At 34.5% G+C, this 15,419-nt stretch overlaps 1 protein-coding gene across 1 annotated transcript in view; it reads left to right on the forward strand.

Annotated features, from left to right (window-relative positions):
- LOC127880904 (synapsin-like) overlaps positions 1-15,419 on the forward strand; it is an 88,228-nt gene that overhangs the window by 5,527 nt on the left and 67,282 nt on the right. Inside the window, exons 3-5 of the mRNA XM_052428398.1 lie at positions 5,977-6,068; positions 7,622-7,772; positions 8,238-8,327. Of these exons, the coding sequence (XP_052284358.1) occupies positions 5,977-6,068; positions 7,622-7,772; positions 8,238-8,327 (333 nt within the window). The remainder of the gene's footprint in view (positions 1-5,976; positions 6,069-7,621; positions 7,773-8,237; positions 8,328-15,419) is intronic.

Here is a 15,419-nt window from a genome sequence, read left to right on the forward strand (position 1 = left end):
GTATCTAGTAACAGAAGTAGTAATTTTTAATTTGACGTTAATAGATCAAGTGTATTTCGGATAGGCTTTCGAACTTTTGCAATTAACGATGCGAAACACAAAAAAACGTACCAAAAATGCATATGTCTATAAATATCGCTACATTTTATACATGTCCCGGAAAATTGGCAAAAGTCCCAGACAATTTAACTCAATGTCCAGGAATTGGTCTGAAAAATAATGGCATGTATGACAGAGAGCCACCTAGCCGACGACACGAAAAGTCATGATTTGGAAACTACCGACTTTTCCGAATGCCCTTCGTGTTTTGACGAAGTTTACCAATCATATATATGTGTTTTAACGTGAAACTATACGACTTTGCATCAGAAGTTTCAAATAATACATTATGATGAACTAATCTTTTGCATTTGTAATATTTGTTATATTTTATGAGAGCCTTTTTATAGTAATTAAGCAAAAATGTAGCTTACTTTGTGAGTAGAAATTCATTTGCTTTTCTATATAAATTGACAAATTAATAACAAAGGGAAGTAACTATCGGTTACTATTAAGACGTCCTGAAGTCTTTCGTTACACTATTTTTATTGTCTCACTATGTCGGCAGTGACCAATGTGCCTCAAAGCCTGTATTTATGCTCCAACAATCTTTTTTTTCAAATAATTTAAGCTTGCTTATTTTTTGTTTAACAGTTAATTATACAAAATGGCAGCTTTAGCTGTTTGGTCATGTCAACGCAAAAGTAAGTTTTCCTTTATTTGCTAAAAATCATTTTATAACAAATATGTTGGCAGATTTATTCCACTCAGCGGCTTCTTCTTCTGACTTCTGGTTTTGCTGAATTAATATAAACCTCATATTTTTTAGCTCACCTGTCAAGAAGTGACATGGTGAGCTTATGTGACCGTGTGATGTCCGGCGTCCGTTGTGCGTCCGTGCGTGCGTGCGTTCGTCCATCAACAATTTGTTTGTGTAGACAGTAGAGGTCACAGTTTTCATCCAATATTTATGAAATTTGGTTGGAATGTTTATCTTGATAAAATCTTAGTTGGGATTGTATTTGGGTCATCTGGGGTTAAAACTAGGTCACTAGGTCAAATAATAGAAAAAACTTGTGTAGACAATAGAGGTCACAGTTTTCATCCAATCTGTATGAAATTTGGTAAGAATGTTTATCTTGATGAAATCTGGGTTGGGATTGTATTTGGGTCATCTGGGGTCAAAAACTAGGTCACTAGGTCAAATAATAGAAAAACATTGAGTAGACAATAGAGGTCACAGTTTTCATCAAATCTTTATGAAATTTGATCCGAATGTTTATCTTGATGAAATCTGGGTTGGAATTGTATTTGGGCCATCTGGGGTCAAACACTAGGTCACTAGGTCAAAGAATAGAAAAACCTTGTATAGACGATAGAGGTCACAGTTTTCATCCAATCTTTATGAAATTTGGTCAGAATGTTTATCTTGGTGAAATCTGGGTTGGGATTGTATTTGGTTCATTTGGAGTCAGAAACTAGGTCACTAGGTCAAATCATAGAAAAATCTTGTGTAGACAATAGAGGTCACATTTTTCATCCAATCATCATGAAATTTGGTCAGAATGTTTATCTGGATGAAATCTGGGTTGGGATTGTATTTGGGTCATCTGGGGTCAAAAACTAGGTTACTAGGTTAAAGTATTGAAAAACATTGGGTAGACAATAGAGGTCACAGTTTTCATCCAATCTTTATGAAATTTGGTCAGAATGTTTATCTTGATGAAATCTGGGTTGGGATTGTATTTGGGTCATCTGGGGTCAAAAACTAGGTCACAAGGTCAAATAATAGAAAAACCTTGTGTAGACAATAGAGGTCACAGTTTTCATCCAATCTTTATGAAATTTGGTCAGAATGTTTATCTTGATAAAATCTGGATTGGGATTGTATTTGGGTCATCTGCGGTCAGAAACTAGGTCACTAGGTCATATCATAGAAAAACATTGTGTAGATAATAGAGGTCACAGTTTTCATCAGATCTTAATGAAATATGGTCAGAATGTTTATTTTGATAATATCTGATTTTGGATCTTATATTGGTCATCTGGGGTCAAAAATTATGTCACCGGGCCAATTCTAGTAAAACCTTGTGTAGATAAAGGAGGTTACAGTTTTCATCACGTCTTAATGAAAGTTTGCTAGAATGTATTAATTGATGAAATCTGGCTTGGGATTGTATATGGGTCTGATAGAATTTAAGTTTATGTAGCAAGGTTAGTCAGGTGAGCGATTCAGGGCCATCATGGCCCTCTTGTTTATTCTAGGCTTGCCCGTTCCATTTTGTGGGTTCCGAATCCGTTGAACAACTGATCAGTTTGTTGTGGCTTATTAAAGTATTGATGTTATTGAAGTAAAACTGTGTTCATTGATAGAGTGCATTGAGAGCAAGACAGTGCAGAGTACCAGAACAGTATTTTATATTTATTATCAAATACATGTAATGACATGTTTCTAAACCATGAAAATCTATGAAGAGTTTCTTTAAGTTTAACAAAACCAAATATAGTTATCAAAAATACATTATTGTATATTTGTTGCAAACTACAACAAGTACAAGAATGTTGTATTTAATACAAAGTATTTTTTTCATCAACATTATTACCACTAGCATTTTCCAGAATCTAGCCAAACTTGAGCTTACTTGTTATCCGTTTCAGGAAGACATTTTCTCTGCAAATCCATTGATTTCACAGAATAAGTCTCCTTTCTGCATTAAACTGTCATAATAATGTTTATTCAGAAAATGATTGTTATGGTTTGTGAACCGATGACCAGATAGGACATGGCATTTGCAGCTGAAATGTTTCTTTGGTTTCACCCATTTAGTATTGTTAATGACAATCAAACAGCTTCAAACAGGTAATTAAAATCATTCTACATCAGTGTTTAAGTTCAGTCATGTGTCCTCCTGCTATTAGATATTTAACTAGTTTATGAAATATTATAGTGTATATCAGGGATCATATTTTCCCGAAACATCAATCGGTCCGGATTTAAATGGGGAAAAAGTGTCCTAAAATTTATATCTGAAATCATGACAAAGTACGTTAAAATATAAACCATTGATTTTGCTATTCATGAAGATGGTATAATAAATGTACAAATTAAATTCCCTTAGACATTATTTTTAAACGGAACATACGAGTTTTCTCATTTTGTTTTATCATTTGCTATTTCGTTGACATTGGTTGTTTCGTGCGCAGTTTTGTCTGACCGTTTTTCATCGTTGTCAATATTATTAGTCTGTGTAAATCTATACCGATGTTTTAAGTTGTTGTCAACTTGATAATAGCTTACAAACATGCATTTATCCAAACAAATGTCTGTGAGTAGGTTTGTTACTGACAATAACAAAACCAAATAGTTAAGAAATAATTCATGTACGTTAAAGTTTGTAGTCGAATAACCCACGGCCGATAGTTAAGATGCATTGGGATTAAATTATTTGAAACCACGCATCTAAACTTTCGGTCGTCTGTTATTCAACAACAAACAATAAAGAATACGAATTATTTCGATTCTAACATTTTTCTTGTGTACTATTTTATGTGAAGTTCCGCCCATAAAAATAACTTTCGGCTGTTCTTTCAATCAGATCCGCGACTTTTATTTATTTATTGCAGAATTATTACGCTGGTGGAAAATGTATCGGCATATTTTGTTTAATTACAGCGCGTGCTTTCAGTGTATAAGGTCCGCCCACAATTATTGCAGAATATCGATTTTCTTCTTTGTTTATATGACAGTTTACTGTATCATGCATGAAATGCACAATTTCCACGAGGATAACATCGAGGTTTGTATCTCCGAAGTAACTGTCAACGATTTTATCCTGGACGACTACAACTTACGGACCGATTGTGCTAGGTATAAGCCAGTGAAATTATTGATTGATATTGACACGGGGTTATTCACGCGTGACTAATACACAGCCGCGCGAATCTTCGCTGCTTGGGGCCATACTCTGATACTAGTCGGCTGATGTGCAATCTGGTCCTGACCGGTTTAGAGACTGCAGCGAATGGATTATTACACCTAATTGAGATAAGAATGTACTTAGGGTGTGCACTGTGTACTCGATTTCATGACATGGGAATTTTAGCAAACAGAATCAGACCGACTGTTTGGGATTTTCAATCGGTCTTTCATGACCTCAATCGGTCTAGGACCGACAAAACCGACAAAAATATGATCCCTGGTGTATATAACATTTTAGTTAAAATAGCAAGTCATAAGAGAAGTTTTTAATTTAAGCAATAAAACTGGTAGTTGTTCAATGCAATTGTCCTTTGCTGATCCCAGATTTAATATTGAATTTGAATACCAGTACCGTAATTGTTCTGTTAAAATGTCTCATACCAACATTGTTAAGGTAACTTGAAGCATTGATATAAAAACATCTATAATCTATAACAAGACAACTTAAATAGGGACTTACAAAATCAATTAGAGTACCAGTCTTATATATTAGAGTTTAATGCAGTCATCCACTTGAATACCACTTAAATAGGGGTTTAATGCCAACATCAGTTGGAATACCACTTAAATAGGGGTTTAATACCGCCATCAGTTGGAATACCACTTTAATAAGGGTTTAATGCTGCCATCAGTTGGAATACCACTTAAATAGGGGTTTAATGCCGTCATCAGTTGGAATACCACTTAAATAGGGGTTTAATGCCGTCATCAGTTGGAATACCTCTTAAATTGGGGTTTAATGCCATCATCAGTTGGAATACCACTTAATTAGGGGTTTAATGCAGTAATCAATAATGAATACCAATTTAATAGGGGTTTAATGCAGTCATCCTTTAGAAGACCAATTAAATAGGGGTTAAATGAAGATAGCAAACATAACATAAATATTATAGGTTATTAAAGAGTAGCAAATATTGCACATTGAGAAGAGTGATTCATTTTATATTTGTTATGATACCATACAAATATACTGTACTTTAAATAATGTTTCAACATGTTTAACGCGCAGAATATATGAAAATCAAACGCTCATTAATTTAAAATAAAAATATCTTTAACAAGGATACCGGTATGCATCGTTGATTGTGGTTGGTGTTGATGAAATGGTGTTGATGAAATATCGTAAGTTGTGTCAATTAAATCAAAGATAACATATATACTCTATACTCTATAATAACATAGAATGTAAATGTGAAAACTGTTTGTAGATTGCACTTGTTCTATTTAAAAAAGTTTCAGGCATACTGGATGGAAATTGTATATTCACATTTATTGGTTGCTTACAAAGGTCAGCTTAGATGAAAAGCTGGGTTATTACAGCTACGCTGAAAAAAAACCATTGTGACAATAATACTCGTTTGACAGACTGTTAGCTATAGAATTTTCTGAAACCCTGTGTTACTATTCCTTGGCCCTGTTACAGAACATAAACAAATATGCAGATTATAATCCAATTTGGGGTTTATATTATGTTCTAACATCATGATATATTCAAATTATGCCAGTAATGACATTTTGAGATTTTTCTAAGGGGAAACAAAGTGAAGTATAATAAATCTTGTTATACTGCCAGTGGAACAAGACAAAACTTGCATTCGCGATGTCCTGTTCAAGCTTACAATAATCCTTATGCCTCAGCAATAGTTGAGTTATGGCACATGAAGTGTCTAAAATTGGAAGTTCAGTTTTGTTTAAAAGTCCAACAAATGGACGCCAATATTTACCAAATTTCGTGAACATGTTTGAGATAATTGTATATCTGTGACATGCAATTTTAATGATTGACCAAAGCGTCGACTACAGAATTATGGCCCTTGATTCATCACACATTAGCAATTCTACATAATCAAATCAAACATTTTAATTTTTTTTAAACAAACAAAACTGGTTTTGAATCTCAAGATTTCTTTTAATCAGAGGGTGTCTGAACATGTTCACAAACGGCTCTTACTTTGCAGGCCGAGTTTTCTGAGATCAACCTGGCCTCGTACTCAGACACAGGCACCATGGTTGATATACAGGTCACACGCCAGGGGACTAAAGTTGTGAGGTAGGCGTGGTCTTATAGCTTTGTGAATTCAATCTTGAGTGTTTATTAACCATTTACCACATAGATATGTATTTTGACGCCTTTGTAGTCCCTTAGAGAGTCCTTTCTTACTAGATTCAGGTTTTAAAGGCTTCAATTCCAACACTAAGATACTGATGAGCAGCAAACAGCATAAACCCTGAACAGACTGCGAGTTACTCGAAGGCTGTTCTGGTTTTATGCAGTTTGCACATAGCCATTTTCACTTTGCTTCTGAGACTAAAAGAGTTAAAGTAAGTTTGTTGCTTAGTAATGTTGAATGCATTAAAATTCATGTATTATTTTTTAATTGCTGACAACTTTGGTCAAATATGCAAATTTCAAGCAACATCTAGACAAAAGAAATGAAATATTGCACAAAATTGGGTACCGGCCAATGCAACCTAAATACCAATGGCAATCTGTGCATACATGTGTGTACTGTTTTACTACTCACGTTTTCTAACATTATATCAAGGAGAACAGAAGTATTTCCATTATGCTTTGAATTCCCCTCCAACTTTATTTTTTATTGTAATTCATTGAATTTACATAAATAATGAAACAATATGTCAATAATATTTAATTTAAAGGAGAGTTTAGCTTAATATCTTAAAATAAAATCAATTTTCAAGTATTGTAATTTATAAACAGATAAACAAAGAGCACTCTGTGTGTCTGATTGTCAGAGGTTGCTTGTCCAAGTATTTTTAGCATATAAATGGGACACTGCAACCATCTGTTGTAATCGTTACCAACTACTGAAATACCACAGTCTGAGACAAGGGACTTAAGTATGTATGTAAAGTGCAGTCCCAGATTAGCCTATTAAGTTTGCGCTTGCTAATCAGGGATGACATTTCTACTTTAATGGTATTTTTTGTTTAAAAGAAGTGCCTTCTTAGAGAAAATAAAATTTAGGTGTAGGCAGGAATTGTCTTCCCTATGATATTTTATATGATTTCACGAGTGATCATATAAAATAATGTATTTTTTATGATCACTAGTGAATTAAAATCGATATTCTATCGAATCCAACAAATTTTCTTTTTATTTAATGCTTTTTTCACCGTTTATTTACATTGTAAAAGAGTTTAACTGGATAATTTCGCTGGATTTATGAAAGTGTAGGCAGGAATTGTCTCCCCTATGATATTTTATATGATTTCACGAGTGATCATATAAAATAATGTATTTTTTATGATCACTAGTGAATTAAAAACGATATTCTATCGAATCCAACAAATTTTCTTTTTATTTAATGCTTTTTTTACCGTTTATTTACATTGTAAAAGAGTTTAACTGGATAATTTCGCTGGATTTATGACGTCATTTGGTTGACAAAATGAAATCATTTCACAGTAAAAGAGTGGAAAATATTGATATTTTTCACTGTTATTTTTCACTGTTTAAAACAGTGAAATATCAGTTTTATTTCACTGATATTTCTCTATAAACCACTGAAAAGCATTAAATAAATACATACATGTGTTGGTAAACTCAACATTTAATTGATATCTGCTGGTTGATTTCAGGTCATTTAAACCAGATTTTCTGCTGATTCGACAACACATACGTGATGCGGGGGAGGACTGGCGTAACATCCTCATAGGTTTCCAGTACGGAGGCATCCCGAGCATTAACTCCTTACATGCCTGCTACAACTTCCTAGACAAACCTTGGGTGGTACGTATCTATAGAATTATATTTGTTCATTGAAGTGGTATTTGTGATATTTATGTCTTTATTAACTACATCCTTAGGACATTAATTCAATATTCTCAATTTGGGGAAAGATAGTAAATATTCCCAAGGGTGTCCAAGAAAAGTTTATTAACTCTTTCAGTGCGGGAACCGAATTTTGAAGGCCTTTGCAAACAGTTTGGATCCAGATGAGACGCCACAGAACGTGGCGTCTCATCTGGATCCAAACTGTTTGCTATTCTGATAGTATTCTTTGAAAAAAAATCGAAGAAAATGCTAATTTTAGAAATTCAACAGACGACATTTTAGCAGACGACAAATTTCCCAGCATGCAAAGGGTTAAAAATTTGTTCTGCATTGAACCAATACTTATGAAGTGATCATTTGTGTTTGTGATGAACACTAAAACCTGTCACATGATACACAAAATCTTGTTTCATGTTACAGTTTGCCCAGCTTATTGAGATACAAAACCGTGTGGGTCGCGACAACTTCCCTCTCATTCACCAAGCCTACTACCCCAACCATCGAGAAATGGTGAGTAATTTTTGGGTGAGTGTCACCTCTTTTCTACTTGCTTTTGTGTTGTCTAATATGTGTCCCTTAGCACAATCCAGATGTTGTTGACAGACAAAAAGGTATAGCTTTATGGCTTAACGTGTATACCTTATAAATGTTTTCATAATTTACCATAATTTATGACCTTGATTATGAGACCACAAAACTTATCTCAGATTTTGATTAAGGAGTTGGGGATCTGTTTATTAGAATGATGAGATTGAGTGGGGCGCACAAAAAGCAGATCTGTAGGTCAAAGTGAAAGGTCATAGTTGAAGATACAATAAGACAAATCAATTGAGACTTTGTCCGATCTTTACCTTATAAAAACTTCATTGATGGATTTATCTTTGTTTATTACTCCGGAATTTTGATTGGTTATTTCACAAGTAGGCTGTCGCTTGACCCCATCGGCAAAATTACCTGTTACATTTGATTATGTCTTAACGGCTTACCGGTAGTCATAGTCAGCTGTGAAATATTCTGGATTCATGATTAAGGAAAAATACTTGTCCAGTCTAGGTGTTCTAAATGTCAGATACATCAGGAAAAATATTACTTAAAGATCATATTGTCTGTGCATGTTAAATGTCAATTTGTTAGAAATGTTCTTCAAAGGCAAATTGATTGCCAAATGAAGTAGGAGCTCTTTAAGTCTGACATCTGGATTTGTGCTCAGGATGTTGAAAGTGTTATTGCATGCAACTCTCCAATTTGATGTTGTTAGTATTGGTCTTGGTCCCTACATCCATCACTGTTGTCTGAGAAATCCACTTAAGATATATTAACAAAATCTAGATGTTGCTCTTGTGCCTCTAATTTTATTTTGACTAAGTGCCCAATGGAGTGTAATATTGATACTTTCTAATCATTATTATTGATAATAGCCCCAGTGAACATTCACCAGCGAGCTTTTCAGTCATAGTATGACTGACAGAAAACACTGCTGACAGGTTATATGCAAACAGCAAATTATTTTTTGTTGAGACTGATTAATGCTGTTGTTGCAATGAAAAACAAATATTACCAACAGTTTACAAGTTTTGCATTGTTCGAACTACTTAAAATTGTGAGGAACTGTAGTGATAGCTGTAATAAATGAAAACAGATACAAACACACATGTTACATCCAGAACTGGGTAAAAGGTCAGCTGTATTACCTCAATATTTGCACATATAATTGTCAAAGCTTTATTATGAGGCGTACTTTGCTAGTTAATAATTCCACATTCAGTATGCTAAATAATAGGCTACACAAATCAATCAGTTTACTCACATTTCTTGACTCTGAAAGTTGTCTGACAGAATATTGACTAGAGACTTCATTAAGTTCAGTTTATTTCTTTTCTTTGAAACAGTACAGATAAAGATGTGTACATAACCTTTTTTGCATTTCCACATACATCCGCACTTATATACATAAATCAAACTTTAAAATAAAAAAGAATATGAAAAGCTCAGGCTGGCTAGCTCAGAAGGTAGAGGGCTTGACTTCAATTTCAAGGATGGCAGGTTCAATACTCTGCCTTACTACATCAGTTGTCGTGGGATTAGTTGTGAAGTCCTTTCCATGGCGATCCTGGACCTACTTATGGTTCAAGTTTGGCAGTTGTCAGTTACTGATCCTGCCCCTACTTATGATTCAAGTTTGGCAGTTGTCAGTTACCGATCCTGCCCTACTTATGATTCAAGTTTGGCAGTTGTCAGTTACTGATCCTGCCCTACTTATGATTCAAGTTTGGCAGTTGTCAGTTACCGATCCTGCCCCTACTTATGATTCAAGTTTGGCAGTTGTCAGTTACCGATCCTGCCCCTACTTATGATTCAAGTTTGGCAGTTGTCAGTTACCGATCCTGCCCCTACTTATGATTCAAGTTTGGCAGTTGTCAGTAACCGATCCTGCCCCTACTTTATGATTCAAGTTTGGCAGTTGTCAGTTACCGATCCTGCCCCTACTTATGATTCAAGTTTGGCAGTTGTCAGTTACTGATCCTGCCCCTACTTATGATTCAAGTTTGGCAGTTGTCAGTTACTGATCCTGCCCCTACTTATGATTCAACTTTGGCAGTTGTCAATACCGATGTACAAATAGTTCTGGAAACAAGCTAACCCAAGAAAAGTGTGGGTTTGTAAACTAACATCAGTGATATTGTTTAAATAATGTTGAAAACAGCCAAAAACCCAACTAAACAAGGCTAGCAAACTTTCTACTTCTATTCGCTTGGAACAATGATATCACTACAATAAACAGGTTATCACTTGTAATGAAATTAGACTGGAACTGAGACAGGTGATACTGTAAGCTTATATGGAAATTTAATTGGAATAGAACAGAAAAAGCAATTAACGTCATTGAGAGGAACAAAAACATGTGAGTCTCGTTCTGGGGAAATAATGCTTAATGCACGCATGTGGGTTAAGAGTCATCTCAGAAAAGCCTGTGCAGTCAGCACAGGCTAATTGGGAAGGAAAATGTAATTTCCGCTTTAAAGATTTTTGTAAGAAAATGTTTTTGTAGGGAAAATGAAGTTAAGGCAAAAAGTGTTGTCCCTGATAAGCCTGTTTGGACTGCAAAGGCTAATTTGGGATGACACTTGACTCACTTGTATTAAGCCCTTTTTGCCCAAAGCGCGGCTTATTTATAAAAAAAACTATAAACTGTGGTGCCAAGCAGGGCTTGATAATAGTAGCCCTGGACAGGCAAAATGGCCTTAAGGCCATTCTAGTATTGCTGCGGATATTTATTGTAAACCTAGTTTTTTATGCCTTCTGCTTTTGCTGAGCAATTTATTAACCTCTTAATAATCTGGAAAATGTCAGGTCAAAATTTGATGATATATAAAGACAGAAATCACTTTCTCAGGATTAAAGTAAGTGTTAGATATTGGGTTTACTAAGACAAGGATGTAATGAATTGGCACGATCGTAGTGCTTGGTGTTTCAATAATGAGCTCTTTATGAATAATTAATTTGGGTAAATTGTCATTTCTGTGTTGCCCATGAGGCATACATCACACTTTGATGTCTCTGAAAATATACATATCTATCTAAAAAGTTAATTACTGTGATATTTTCACATAAAGTCATTCTAGGGGATTGTGAGGATGAAAGGATTAAGACAGTTTACACACTACCTGCACTTAAGAACAAAAAAGAATTCTTTATGGGAAAGTATAAATAGGTGCTCCATTTTTATACTCACAAAATGTAAACTATTCTTGTTTCACTCTATGTTAATTATGTATGCCACTAATATCTTAATTATAAATTTTAAATGATGTTTCCCTTTTCGTTTTTTTTTGTTGTTGTAGACAAAGACCCCTTTTACTCTTGAACATAAATTCCTTTTTACCTGAATATAATGACCCAGTGGGCTGTTGTGAAGCTTAACCCTTTCAGTGCTGGAACAGAATTTTGAAGGCTTTTGCAAACAGTTTGGATCCATATGAGATGCCACAGAAGGTGGCGACTCATCAGGATCCAAACTGTTTGCTATTCTGATAGTATTCTTTGAAAAAAATCGAAGAAAATGCTAATTTTAGAAATTCAGCAGACAACATTTGAGCAGACAACAAATTTCCCAGCATGCAAAGGGTTTAGTATCACAAAACAACAGAATGTGCAATCAGCTTCATGATATTAGGTTTTCATTTGATTTCCTCTGAACAAGACTAGACTGAATTAATCATTTATGAGCACAGGAAACTTACAGCTTGTCCCAGTAGATTTGGAGTAGTGGTTACCATGGTAATGAAGCCAATGCAGGCAGTTGCAGACTGAGGGAGATTTTCATCAGACACTGTTCAAGAAATGATCATGGAGAATCAATTGATCAGTTAGTATGAAACTATCATACAGATCGACTTTTCATGTTGTTTTTTAGGGGAGCACTTTACGAGAAATGTTTGTGATCATTGTTTTATTTATCAATGCAATCATAGAAATCAACTTCCCATGTGCTGTCTACAAGAAACATTTGTAAAGAAACTGCTACACTTGTGCCTGAATTTACCAACCCATTCTTAGACTTGAGAATATAAAAAATAGACTTAAAATAACCAGCATTTAAATATATACACAGGCCTGCACTGATGATAATGTCATTAACAAAAATGTTTTACATGAAAATGATACTGATAGAGGTGGTTTCTACCAAGTTTGACTTAGAATAAAAGCAATTATTGAATATTCAAATTTGTAGAATATTCTTAGACTTACATCTAAGTATTGTTAGTTGAATACAGGCCCAGCTGTAGTACATCTTGATTTGTTTTAACAACTTACTACTTTTTTTATAAGAAACCATGCTATTTTAAAAATTCTACTTTTTAACACAGTTCTGATTGGAACATGCAAGAAACCAAGGTAATTGAACGGCTATGGTCTGTATATCTTTAGATCTCTATATTGTTTGAAAATGTGCATCCTGATTGGAAGTAGAAGCAAAGAAATATTTTTATTACATTCCACTGCTGTTATAACTTGTTTGCAAATTTGATCTTTAAGCTCATTTATTGTTCTCATATATGTATCCAATAATTGAATTTTGAAGAACAATATGGTCCGAAAAGCTTTGACTATTTTTAAACCTCTGCAAATATAAGCTTAAAAAATGCACTATGGGAAAACTGCGATAAATGCATGTGCATTAGCTATTGTGCCAAAGTGATTGGCCTAATCAGGGTGAAGTCTCTCTTCTTTAATACATTTGTTTGTGTCAAGGAGGTATCATCTAAACAAACAAGAGGGCCTCTATGGCCCTGTATCGCTCCACTGTTTTTTCTTTGCGAAAAAAACGTGCAATGCGCACGGGTTAAAATGTACTCAAGCCTGTGACTTTCTCTTTCTATCCCTCGTCCCACTGGGGGTTTAAAGTTGGAAGGGTGAGCATTTTTATGTATGGAAAAAGTTACTATCGTGTTAACTAAACAGACCTAAAAGCCCGAGAATTGTTGCACAGGTCCTTTGCTTATAACATAGGTACATTTATCTCTCCAAAAGATATTGTCGTTCTTTCTATTTCACATATTTTTAGATGCTGAAGATAAAATCTACGCATTTGATTTGAAACAGATTCACAAGACCCATAGGAATCAAAATGCCTTAACCCTTTACCAAACGACACATTTTTGACTTTCCCAATTTGAAAGAGGTTGCAGACGTCAATTAAATTAAAATGGAATATGAAGGAAATGATCAGGTAGGGTAGAAATAATTGTGATAAAAGGAGAAATTGCTCATCAACCCACACATCACTAAGACCAACAGGCCTGAGAATATTATGATAATCTAAAGATTATTTCTTTATATTTATAAATGTATTTAATTAAGTAATACATTTGACCTCTAAGATCAATTCATAACTTATATTAAGAAAATTATAAAATGGTCAGAAATATATATGGATTGTTGCGCAATTGACAATCATATCCACAATTCATGAGTCACGATTCACAAATGGAACAATGAATCATAAATTATTAAAAAGCAGCATATACGAAAGTTAAGAACATTGCTTTTCATTAATTTCAACACCTTCTCTTGGATACAAAGTTTGAGTTTACCGTGCAGTATCATATATTGACTTTTCTTGAAATAATTATGTTCATGGAAGTTGTGTTTTTAAAATCAATAATATATTATTAAACTGGTTTAAACACTACAAAAAAGACATTAAATTTACATGTCATCCAAAATATTTTCATCCGGATATATGGTCACTTTCAACATATTTAAATAAAACCCAACTTTTTTCAGTTTGTAAGAAAATCATTCATAACACATGTTCTTACTTCAATGCCTTTGTAAGCAATCATCATCTGACCTAAAATGGCACTATGACAGGGTTTTATCTCATGTTTACAAGATGTTGATGTTGTTGTTGGTCACAGCCAAACGGCCGCAGTAATCTCCACTGGTAAACGTCATATGTTCAGTGTTGTGACCCCCAGGGCCGGGTCAAATTTGAGCTCAGGGGAATAATTTGAACAAATTTGGTAGAGGACTATTAGATATCACTACATACCAAATTTATTAGCCCTAGGCTCTATAATTAAGAACAAGATTTTAAAAGTTTGCACACAATAGGCCTTATTTAAGCATATGTTCATTTTTGTGACCCCTGGGGCAAGGTCAAATTTGTTCCCAGGGGCATAATTTGAACAAACTAAGTAGAGAACTATTATATGTCACTACCTACCGAATTTGGTAGAAATAGGCCCAATGGTTATGGACTAGAAGATTTTTATAGTTTGCACAAAATGGACCCAATATAAGCATATGTTCAATTTTGTGACCCCTGGGGAACAGTCAAATTTGATCCCAGGGGCTTAATTTGAACAAACTTGGTAGAGGACTATAAGATGTCATTACATGCCAAATTTGGTAGCCTTATGCCATACGGTTATGGACAAGAAGATTTTTAAAGTTTGCACAAAATAGGCCTTACATAAGCAAATTTTTTTTTTTTTTGACCCCCCGAGGCAGGGTCAAATTTTACCCCAGGGGCATAATTTGAACAAACTTGGTAGAGGACTATAAGATGTCACTACATACCAAATTTGGTAGCCCTTGGCCCAATGGTTATGGACAAGAAGATTTTTTAAGTTTTCACAAAATAGGCCTTATATAAGCAAATGGTCAATTTTTTTACCCCCCGGGGCAGGGTCAAATTTGACCCCAGGGGCATAATTTGAACAAACTTGGTAGAGGACTATAAGAAGTCACTACATAGCAAATTTGGTAGCCCTAGGCCCAATGGTTATGGACAAGAAGATTTTTAAAGTTTGCACAAAATAGGCCTTATATAAGCAAATTGTCAATTTTTTAACCCCCCGGGGCAGGGTCAAATTCGACCCCAGGGGCATAATTTGAACAAACTTGGTAGAGGACTATAAGATGTCACTACATAGCAAATTTGGTAGCCCTAGGCCCAATGGTTATGGACAAGAAGATTTTTAAAGTTTGCACAAAATAGGCCTTATATAAGCAAATTTTCAATTTTTTAACCCCCCAGGGCAGGGTCTTACACCCCAGGGGCATAATTTGAACAAACTTGGTAGAGGACTATAA

The sequence above is a fragment of the Dreissena polymorpha genome, chromosome 5, assembly GCF_020536995.1.
Source record: "Dreissena polymorpha isolate Duluth1 chromosome 5, UMN_Dpol_1.0, whole genome shotgun sequence".
In the NCBI taxonomy this organism is placed as follows: domain Eukaryota; kingdom Metazoa; phylum Mollusca; class Bivalvia; order Myida; family Dreissenidae; genus Dreissena; species Dreissena polymorpha.